The sequence below is a fragment of the Syngnathus scovelli genome, chromosome 7 (genome assembly GCF_024217435.2).
Source record: "Syngnathus scovelli strain Florida chromosome 7, RoL_Ssco_1.2, whole genome shotgun sequence".
NCBI classification, from domain to species: Eukaryota; Metazoa; Chordata; class Actinopteri; order Syngnathiformes; family Syngnathidae; genus Syngnathus; species Syngnathus scovelli.
This window is the reverse complement of record NC_090853.1, coordinates 5,982,009-5,993,295: the sequence shown is the minus strand read 5'-3', so window position 1 is coordinate 5,993,295 and position 11,287 is coordinate 5,982,009. Positions and strand designations below refer to the sequence as shown.

At 39.4% G+C, this 11,287-nt stretch overlaps 1 protein-coding gene across 1 annotated transcript; it reads right to left on the bottom strand.

Moving 5' to 3' along the window:
* Positions 1-2,039: 2,039 nt before the first annotated feature.
* On the bottom strand, positions 2,040-10,282 carry LOC125971963 (myelin protein zero-like protein 2). The gene is made up of 5 exons (XM_049725160.2): positions 9,977-10,282; positions 4,728-4,897; positions 4,339-4,549; positions 4,055-4,223; positions 2,040-3,029 (listed from the first exon to the last, which is right to left on the bottom strand). The coding sequence occupies exons 1-5, from the start codon at positions 10,020-10,022 to the stop codon at positions 2,870-2,872; spliced, it is 756 nt and encodes a 251-aa protein (XP_049581117.1). The 5' UTR covers positions 10,023-10,282; the 3' UTR covers positions 2,040-2,869.
* Between the last annotated feature and the right edge of the window lie 1,005 nt (positions 10,283-11,287).

Sequence of the window (11,287 nt, the reverse complement as noted above, 5' to 3'; positions counted from 1 at the left end):
GTCCAGATTTTTTTTTTTTTTGGTGTTCTTGTTTGAGTATGACAAGTCTACCCTTTTTGTGAACAAAAATACACTTACAGCAGTGGGCAAATATGGTTTATTTTTACAAACTGTCCATTAGTGGTTTCAGATTCTTTTATTATCATCCATGATCCCACTGAGGCCCGATTTGTTGCCTTATCTCCCATGCCAGGCAAACATCAAATGCCCTGCTGGGACTAGCCTGCTATTTGTAGCCCCGCTAAACCCTCCTGGAATCCAATCTCCCGTCTTTACTTTGGTAATTGTCCCTAAGTGGTATAAGTATTTATTTTTGCTTTATCTTTATGGGTGTTTCTCTTGAAGTATATTTATGTTTCTATTTGGTATGGATCATTCATCACCAACTATGCTAGTTGTTTTCGGACATATTGTAGTCTTGTTCACATTTCATGACAAATCACTGATGATTCTCGCTGTCTCTTTTGAATAATAACTATTTGGACCATCCACATGTATTGTGTCGCCTGAAATTTATCCTTTAATATTCTTGTCTGTGATTGTCTTATCTCCCGGGCAATGCCTCCTTACAGCACCAGCACCGCATTGTGCTGCAACATGTTTTGTGTACGTGTGAGCACAGGGGCTCTCTGTCTGTCTGCTGAAGCCGTCTGGTGTTAGTTTCAGTTCAAATCTCTGTTGCGAAACCAAAGTCTTTTTCCTTTCAGGTTTTTTGTTTTGCAACTGCCATCAAACTGTGAGAGAAGACTTTAGTTGTTAATAATGGAGCAGACAAAAAAAGGGGGTTCAGATTGTCCGTGTACATGCAACCATATTCCTTGAAATAAAAACCCTTCTTTTCAATAGTTTCTATGGACTCTGATAGTATTTGGACAAGGGTAGTTGATGAGTGATCTCCACTCTGTGAAACAAGATTGAAAGGATTCTCACAAACAAGTATGGCAGCATTACTCAACAATCAGATTAAATCCTTCTACCAACTATGGGTAAAGGAAGTCAAGTTTCGTGTAGATATCGATTAAAATGACTTAGTGAATGTGAGAGTACATTTCTGTATGTCCTTCCTGGGTGGATGTGAAGTGATTTCTCTTTTAGTTTGACATGACAAACCCATGCTTTTGCGTGTTTGTCCGTACTCGCACACAAGTGAGCATGCCATGGAATTTATTCGTATCTGTGCCAGGTACAACCCATTCTAAGGTGTGGAATGCAGACCACATTGAAGTAGTCAGTAAGAGTGGGAAAATGTATTTTTCATCAGAACTCTGCGATGATTTGACCTGGGAAAGGCTGTTCGAGATAGATCCTGTTGATGACATCATTAGGGTGAGGCTATACCATCTGAGGTACGATTGCCAGCCAATCACAAGGCACATACAAAACAGGTTTGCATTTGTCATGACATCCTAGAAAATCCTAAATGGATTATCTGCAGGTATATATCAAAGCCCTTGCAAAAGCAATTAAAACGCAGTGGGAGAAAAAACAAAAAACATCACCTAGAGACCCTGTCATACTTTATCTGGTTACAATAATCTAATTATTTTGTTTGCTTGGATGCACACTTTCAGGCAACCCCGTTAACCCTGCCGTCATGAGCACACACTGTCAAGCCTTGCCACAGAATAACTTAAATTGCTCCCAGAGGAATAGACTTTGATCAGAGCACACAAATATGATGACAAGCACACATCTACACACACGTACACACACGCACACTGACACGCACACAAACAAACAAATCTATCGATTTATGAACAGCCTCATCCTGCTTAAGTCGGGGCGGCAGACCACAGAATTAAACAACACTGAAACTTTCAGGTAAACAAATAAAGCTTGTGCATAGCATATTCACACAATCAGTTGTATCGTATTAAAGATAATGATGCATAATAAATGTTGGTAAATGGATTACTCTCTTACATAATAGATGAATTTGATAAAAGGATGTCAAATCATGTAAGTGTATTTCAAAACTAGGGCATGATCACATTTGTTTATTTATTCATATGGCTTTAAGTATACTCAACACAATGGAGTAAATACTTAAAAGGCATTTTTATTAGAAAATCATTTTCAAAAACTCTATGTGTATACTCTATCTACATAAAAAAGGAATGAAATACTTTAGGCATTAAGTAAAAACAACCTAGAGACACTGTTACATCATCAGTATAAAATTACAATTACAAAATAAAATGTCTTTACAGTCATGTTAGTGGATGTGTTGCATTGAGAGAAGACAGTTTGCATTCAAAGGTTTTTCAGATCAAAACTGCAACATTTGAAATGGGAGTTTGTATACTGTGGCTCAAACACCAGAAACCTGTTTTTGAAGGTGGAATATATTAGCAAAATTGTTTTTTTTTATTCAAGTAATGTAATGCACTGGCACAGCAAGGATTTTTATTTTCCTTGGGGAGGCATGAAAAAAAAAAAAAAACCTCAAACGTCAAATATCTAGCCTGGCACATGGAGCGTCCAAGCATATTTCAGTGGGGGGGGAGGCACTGCCCCCTCCCTCTAGCTGCGCCAGTGATGTAACATAATCCCAGCCAATGGGATATAAAATGGGTTTTGAAAATAACAGTCACCTGCTGCGTCAGCAGATTTAACTCAGCCTTTGTTCGGTCGTACTAAAGGAAGCAAAAAAACAAATCATTTTAAATTTCCCTTTCAAGTACTTTCAACCTCCTTGTGCCTATTCCCAATTGTTCAGACAGGACATCCGTCAGCTTTTTCCTTCAATTCACCATGTCAGCGTGCACGACTTCAAAAGCAGCAGTGCACCATTCGTCTACTCGCAACTTTGAGGCAATATAATTCTCTTGGTAGCAATTGGACATCCCTCTTGTTATTTCCCACCTTTTTAGTCAGAATTATCTTCGTCGTCATCATCGTCATCATCTTCTGAACCCCCTGATTCGGAGCTGGGATCCTTAGTGCTGGCCTCTGAGATCATTCCGTCTGAACTGTCAATCTCTATGGACGTCTGTGATAGGTACAGGTGGATGGACCTCAATGGGTGGCTGGGACATAGGAAGACGTGCGGCGTGGGGGAGACGAGAGCAACACACACACACAGCGAAATACATGCACGCACGTTCATGAATGTTTCATGTCCGTGCATGTGCAGAGAATATCACAGACAAAGGGGAAAGGACGAGGACAAGCAGATCAAACACACAGCAGCAAGGACAAAGGGTTAGAATCACACAGGGTATCAAGAACTTGTCCAAACTTGATGATAAGATTTACTTCTGACCATGTCAACCGCCACCTGTGTTTAAAGCCACTTTTTCTCAAGAGGCGAGAATACCTTCACCGTAACCGAGATGAATTTCACAAGGAGATCTGAAAACCCAAGAGTGCAAAGTGGTACCCAAGCAAGAGGAGGCATTTTTTTCATGAAATGAGTAGTTGGTGCAAACATTTAGAACAGCAAATGGTAATGTTAGAAGGGATTAGTGCCGAGTCAAACTTGTCTGCCTTTTTTTTTTATTTAACAAGCGCTCCAAATGAAAAAATATTGCTGCAAAAGCCATTTTATGAAACAGCATTATTTCACAGTTCCTCAGGCACAAGATAAATTTGAAATGCTATTAGTCGGCACGTAAACATTGTAGTTCAAATGCCACATCATCAAAACATATAATCTAAACAGGAAATGGTGTTTCAAGTCCATTTAAAGGAACAGGAAAAGACCGAGTGATTAAAAACAACATTGCTCAAGTGAAAGGCACTTTGTGATATTTAAAAAAATAAAATAAATAAAATAAAAAAAAGATTGTGTGACGAATGCTGTGTGTCTGCAAATTTTATATAAGGACCCTTTCTCATGGTCTCCTCCTTAGTGGAACCTGCCCCTCAATTGGATCCAAAGATTGTGGTTGGAGAGGAAGGAAGAAGATTAATGTCCAGCGGGAAAGAGTCAAAGGCCCCAGGAAGCCCGATGCCCACAGTCAGATGGTGAGCGAGAGAGGAAGTCTATGATTCTTCCGTTCCTCTCTCTATCACCCCTCTCCCTTTCCCGCCACGTTGCTCCTGGCCTTACCATACGGTGGGATCTTTTCTGTCTTGGCGAGTAGCTTCCACTTCCCCGTCCCGCCTCAGTCTCTTCCTCTTGCACCTCCTGCAAGACACGATGATGATGAGGAGAAGAACCACGACGGCGATCCCTCCCCCGATGGCCAACGCCAGCAGCAGAAGCTCTGAGAAAGACGCTGAAGAAGAAAATACAAAGGATGTCATTTGCGATAAATGACTTTTTTTTTTTCATTATATTAAAGCCACGACTTCAAAATGCAAAAGGAATTCTTCACAAATAAATCTCCAAACCTGTAGTGACGACACGCAGTCGAATCTCTCCAACCGAGCCATGCACATCTGGCGGATTCTTGACCTGGCACGTGTAAGTGCCATTGTAAGTGAATTTCACTTCACGAATTATGATGGAGGCATCCTGGCCCATGACGTCACCAGCCCAGCGGATGCGATTCCGAAAAATTCCCTCTTGAGGAGGGTACGCCTTCTGCTGGTAGTGAAACACCTAGAAGGGGAAATGAGAGTTTTTGAACTTCATACTGTATAATTATGGGTTAGATAATTTTACAAATCTCTTTTCACACAATATACACCAACACAGGGTCTATCTTGGTTGTCTGATTACTGAACATATCTCAACCGATCAAGGAGATGCATGCATCATCACACTGAGCAAAACCTACTGATTCTTCTCGGCCCGGTTTAAGGGGCCTGAAGCTCCAGGAGATGATGATGGCATCGGGGTTGATATTATAGGAAGTCTGGAATGTACACTTGAGACGAATGTCCGTCCCGTTGACGGCCTCCACATCCCCAGGAGTGTATATACGGATCCCACTGACCTGCAGCACGGCTACAGAAGAAGACATATGGAAATGCGGGGCATATAGATTAAATACAATAAAGAAGACTGGTTTCAGGAATTCAGATATACTGTACAATGTTATGAAAATATGTGAAGATGCACTGTTATTATTGCTTTCAAGTGCAAAGGAAAGGGAAACGTTTTCATGTCCTTGGATTTATGTGTGCAACTTCCGGGTTTGAGTGCAGGATCTCAAAAAAAAAAAAAAAAACTTCCACGAAAATATTGTTTCAGGTTGTGTTGTGGCATTGTCCACAGAGGAAACCATCAAATGGATAGTGGATCCAAGAAAGCTTTCTTTACTGAAAAGCATATTTATGACTGTCAACGTATCGTGTCACATACGTATAACAATCAAAACAATTAGAAGAGTCTTTTTGTTTTATTTATTCCGAATATTCAAATATTAGAAATAATACAGAATCATTCAAGTGAAAGATTAACAAAAAGAGAAAAGATAGGGGAAAATTATTAAAGTAAAAATTAAAAAAGTTAAAACTACAATTTTGTAACTACACCAACAGGACTGCAGTGAAAAAACACAACTTTTTACAAATGTGCATTCAGGAATTTTTCTGTTTCCCAAAGCTCAGAGTGCTTCATTTGTTTTCATCGCCAATGGTTTGTAGAAATTCCTACCTCTGGTGTTAATAATTAAACAGATTTTCCTTGACTCACTTTCTTTCCTTCTAGTGTGAATAGTTGTCCGTCTACATACCAGCGAGTTCAGGACCTGAGCCTTCAGTGGGTTTTGAAATCACCTAATCGACCTCTTAATTACACGTTCACAAAATAATATACAAAGCAGAAAACCATATTTGTGCTAAAAGTGCTACCAAGGATGATTTGAGAAGATCTAAAAGAGTCATATTGTTCCTTTAGGGCAGCTTTTAGCTGGGAAAACGTCAGCAGGGCTTGGGAGCTTAAGCAGCACGTTTTCGTTCTTATCAGACTGGAGAATGTTTCCTGTGGGCCGGGATGAGAGAGCAGGGCACCCAGGCGGCCCCTGTACACCATTAAAAAGGCATCTCTCTCATCACCAGATTACGACATCCTTATTTCGATGTATATTGTCTTTTAAATGCAGCTGAAGAAACGTGAGAGAAGACAAATGTGGAAGAAAAAAAAGCAATGTCCAAAAAATATATAAAAATGCCAGAAAAGTTATTTTCATAATTGCCTCATTGAGTAAATGAGTCACCAAGGAGATGAGCAATTGTGGGATTCCTCCTCCAGTCAAACGATTTCAAAGCTCAATTGCGTCATCATACTTCTCTTGGAATCGAGTTAACACATCTTCAAAGCTTTAACACATCATGACACATCTCATTTAACCAATCAGTACTTTAATTTAACAATTAATTAAACAGGCGTCGCTAATCTACGCTTTCAAGTACAGCCGAGTGGATTAAAAATTCAGGTTAATGAGGTCTTTTTCAATTAAGAGCGCTCATTACCACGTTACTTTAAATTCTTCAACTTAAAAACACATGTTTAATTATTGAATGTTAATTGCTGTGAAGGTAAGAAGTTCAAAGTTTTCCACTGAAAGACAAGATTGTAGACAGGAAGAAGGAGTTTAAATTAGAACGTGTGATCAAGATATCAACGTGAACAAGATGATGGAGTATGCACTGGCGCTCGTTAGAAGGAGTTATTTGTTTAGGTCTTTGTCGAGCCATTCTTCCACCCTACCATATCGCTCTGTCTGGTCTAAATCTTTCCCCTTGTTTAATTTGAACATCCTGCTTAGCTAATGCCAACCACACCCAGCTTTGAGTGGGAAAGAGCAGGAAAGAAAGCTAAGTAATTACGAATAACATTATGGTGCACTTGATGTCTCAATTGGACACATCAAGTATTGTACAGATTTGTTCCAGGGTGTTTTGTGCCTTTTCCTCGCTACATGGTGGCTCAGAAACAAACGAGAGCAGGCAAAGGAAACCTGAGTATCTGTTACGTCAGCTCTGAAGGAAACACTTAGGACATAGAAGAAACATGAATAGCTCAGTGAATTACAAAGAGCCTTTTCTCTCGTTTGTGAGGAGCTCTGCAAACGTTTTTTTTTCTTTTGCCTTTTTGGAAACAAGGCAAGTCTTTCATGGTCAGGAATCAAAGCTGGAAAGAACAGGTTCAGGTAACCACGTATGTGCAGACTAAGAAGACAGAAAGTGGTGAAATGTGCTCATCAGTAAGCGCTGGAGAAACCTGAAACGATCCCGATCATTTGAATTAGATGTTTTGTAGCAGGGAGAGATGCATTTTTCAAAGAGTGATATACAGTTTGGGAGTAGCGATTACATTTTAAAAATGTATTTTGATGAAGACAATACTACTTCAAAGCATCTATACATTTTGGCACATAAATATACTGTACATGTTTCCTTGAAGAAAAAAAATCCTGAAAATCGATAAGAGGCGATTTGGTGAGTGAATACAGATAAGAGTTTTAATCCATCAAACCTGCTCTGTTGTCACCTTGAAGCTGACTCAACAACTTGTCAGGATTACAAACACTTCGATCCAACCACAAAGCCTACAGGTCTCAACTAGATAGATATATGCAGCCTTCAAAAGACCTTCAGTTTCCCATATATAAAGTTTGAAACTAAACTAAACCGAAAGGTTTAGGGTGTCCATGTGATGGTGAGTGGCGGAATAGACAATCACCATAACATTCACCCCAGATGTTTGCAGTTAGCATAACTACATTCCTTCCAGATAAACTTTTGCAACAAAAATAATCTGAAGTAATATTAACAATAAAACTGGTATGGATCATAATCTATATAATCTTAATTTGCTTCATTAGAACTATATCTGTCACTGCCGGAGCTAGAGGGGGTCTCCCTACCAAAAATATGCTTGGACCCCCAGGTGACAGGCCAGACTTTTGAGTATTTTCTGAATTTTCAAGAAAATTATGTTAAAATTATATTTATCATAAATTTAAATTATATTTAAATTTCACCAGCATTTTCGACAGAATTTTTGGGGTTTGTAGAAAGATAATAAAAATGAGATATCCTTGCCTCCCCTTTTTCACCCCAAGAAAAAAAAAAAAAAAGCTGCTCCAATGCTCTCTTCATCCATTAGCTCCACTTGCAAAAATGCTTTGAATAAAAAAAAAATATTGGCTGATTTTTATCAAGTGGGAGGAGTTACAATGCTGATGAAATGATAAAAAAAAAATTCCTGAGTCCTCTCTGCTGTCCTTAATTAACTGTGATCTTACACTTGAGCAGTTGTCGAATCTCAAAGGCCAGACATCCTCCCAAGGTGGGTCAACACAGCTCAGAATGTCAATAATCAAAGTGATGTTCACTGTTGTCATTAGATTAGAAACACAGTAAGGCGAAGAGCAGAAACAACATAGTACAACTGTCAACAGAATGAAGTCGAAGCCTAAACAACCAATGGAATCGCCGCTATGCTGCAGTCAACAACAGCCATCTGTTCGCTCTCGCCTTCTCTCTCCAATGCATGTGTGTGTGAAACCAGAAAGTCAGGACAGGTTGGCACATGTTAACATTGTTGGCTTTACAGAAGGCTTAAAAATGATCATCTTAGTGAAAGAAATTAATATGCCCCCCCTAAAAAAGATTTTTTTTTTTTTTTAAGACAGAAAGTACACTGAATCGCTGCTGCATAGAAGGGAGGACTTGAAAAATTCTTCCCATCTGTATGTGACCTTTTCTTGAACTTGAATGTCTGACTGAAGATATTTTATGGCTGCCACCTGCATTTCCAAGATTGTTAATCAACAAAGTCCAAAAAGTGTCAATAAAAGTTCAAGAGACGGCATGATGGGCTGAAGTGTTTACAAAAAAGGGTATTACTGGCATGAAAACATTCCTGCTATGTACAGTGGAAGGTCAGTTCATGAACGTTCAACTGCACGAACAAATCAGTTCCCAAACAAGATTTTCTGACAACTATTGCTTCATAGAATGAGTAGCATAAAAAATGGCGGGTGTCTGTCTTCTTTTGATTTGATTTGATTTGATTTGATTTGATTTGATTTGATTTGATTTGATGCGAGTTAGCCTCCCGTTGAATTAAATATATGTAGTAGCACAATTGCGGGTAAGACAATTTAGCTCGGAGTGGAACAAATTAATTCTGTTTTCATTTGTTTTACTGGGTAAATATCTTTGGTTTGAAAATAGAGCTTCATAATGGGGGGGAAAAAAAGTTTAGCTATTGAGTGTTCACTCAACATTTTTCAGATCAACATTTTCCGCCAAACAATTTGGTATTTGATCCATCTGTAAGAAAATACTCGTTTTCCATACACAGTTACAATTTTATGCCCTGAGGTCAACGCTTCACAAAAACAAATGCCACTCTGCTTGTTTGAGCATGACTTCAAGTGTTTGCCAGGATAAAAAAGCCGAAGGATGTGATTGCGGTGACGGAATGCCGTGATGTTGTAATCAGTTAAAACACACCTTTTTTCCGATTTACGTGCTCTTATTAGTTCAGCACTTGTATTCTTATCCAGTGACCTGACCTTATTTGATACAGACAGATCAATTGATTATCATTGCATTGGGCACTGACACGTGAGTCATTTTAACAAGCGGAAACATCTTATTTTGTTTTCATTGTGTCCATCCATGGTGTAAATTGTGATTTGAATGGGCATATCCTGGATATCCTGAGACCGTGTGCGTCAAACGGTGCCATTCAATGTACATTCCAGTAAAAAGCAGGAAATGAGTGAAGCAAAACAAAATCTGTGACAATTGCTGATTGGCAATTACTGCCAAGGCATTCTCTTTCCAAACTTGATTCCTCCCTTATGGCTATTTAGTGGCACCTACCCACGCCATTGCGCCAGGTTATGACGTGTGACGACCTCGCCAAGACGCAGGTTCAAGTCCCTCCGGGGTTTTTAAGTCTATTGTCTTTGACTTTGAAAGTATCATTTTAAAGGCTCCAAAACAATTACGCGGGTTTAACGCACAGCCAGGTGTTGATTAGCATTCAAAACAATGCGCAATTTGTATTCATTCTTAATAAGAATTTCTTGCATTAGTTTGACGTGAACTGAGACCATCTCACCTGAGGCTGCGAGTCCATACAGGAAAAAAATCCCTTTTACGCACATTGGGAGACTGCCTGGAGTGATCAAGACGACGGGAGATTTATTGGTAATCCCACGATCCCCGTGTAGACAAAAAAAAAAGTTGGGTTTTTTCGCTATTTTTTAAGGGAAAAAAATAAACTCCGGAGTCTTCTACGTGATCTTCCTCGTCTAACCACCAAGGACGCGTTGTGACTCGCCACTGGTCTTTCTCAAGTCAGCACCCTTAGCTCCCAACCTTCCTCCCACCCACCTCAGTGGCAAGCCTCCAACTCTCCTTACTGTCTCGTCTTTCCTCGCAAACGTAAATTCCAAATGCAAAAAAATGTTTGGTTGCTGAACCAACCTGTTTTTGTCAATGGGTGTTGCATAAATACGTGACTCAAACACGCCTAATTTTAAAGAAAACGTGACGAAGACATCACAACAATAATAATGAACAACAATAGTAATTAATTTAATTCAACCAAGATTGAGTTGGAAATCTGCATTGTTTCTAATTAAATCCAAGTTTAACAAAGCCAAATGTTTAATTTATTTTAGTTGAACAAAACTATTCCGTTTTCTCTTTATTCTTGTGGTTTTCAATTTTAATAAAGAGTTCTGTGGATGGAGACAATAAGTCAGCATGACGTGTTATGTGCACTGTTCAGCCGCAAGAGGGCAGAACTGCACTTAAAATTTATGTACACCAGTTATATACAAAACAGTATTCCTTTCGGGTTGGCAGAAAAGATACGTTTTTAAAGAATATTATTCTTTTATTTTCAATTCAATTTGATTTTGATGGTTTATTATTATTTGAAACTACTCCAAATAAATGAATTCAGTGCTTGCCCGTGTGCTTGTGTGCGTGCGTGCGTGCGGCGCGCAATGTGAGCGTCAGCTAGAGAAAGTCAGACAGAATGGAGCTTAGTCCCAAAGCTTTATGTAAATGTTGAAGTGAATGTATTGTAAAACGGAAACTGAATCCTGAAATATACATTTCATAATATATGTACAACTCAAATTTTCTGCCTTTAAAATCCATCCATCCATTTTCTATACCGCTTGAGGTAGGAGGTCGTGGGCGTGCTGGAGCCTATCCCAGCAGTCACCCCGAACTGGTTGCCAGCCAATCGCAGGGCACACAGAGACGAACAACCATTCACACTCACACTCACACCATTCACACTCACACTCACACCTCGGGACAATTTGGAGTGCTCAATAGGTCTACCAAGCATTTTTGGGGGGATGTGGGAGGAAACCGGAGTGCTCGGAGAAAACCCACGCGAGCACGGGGAGAA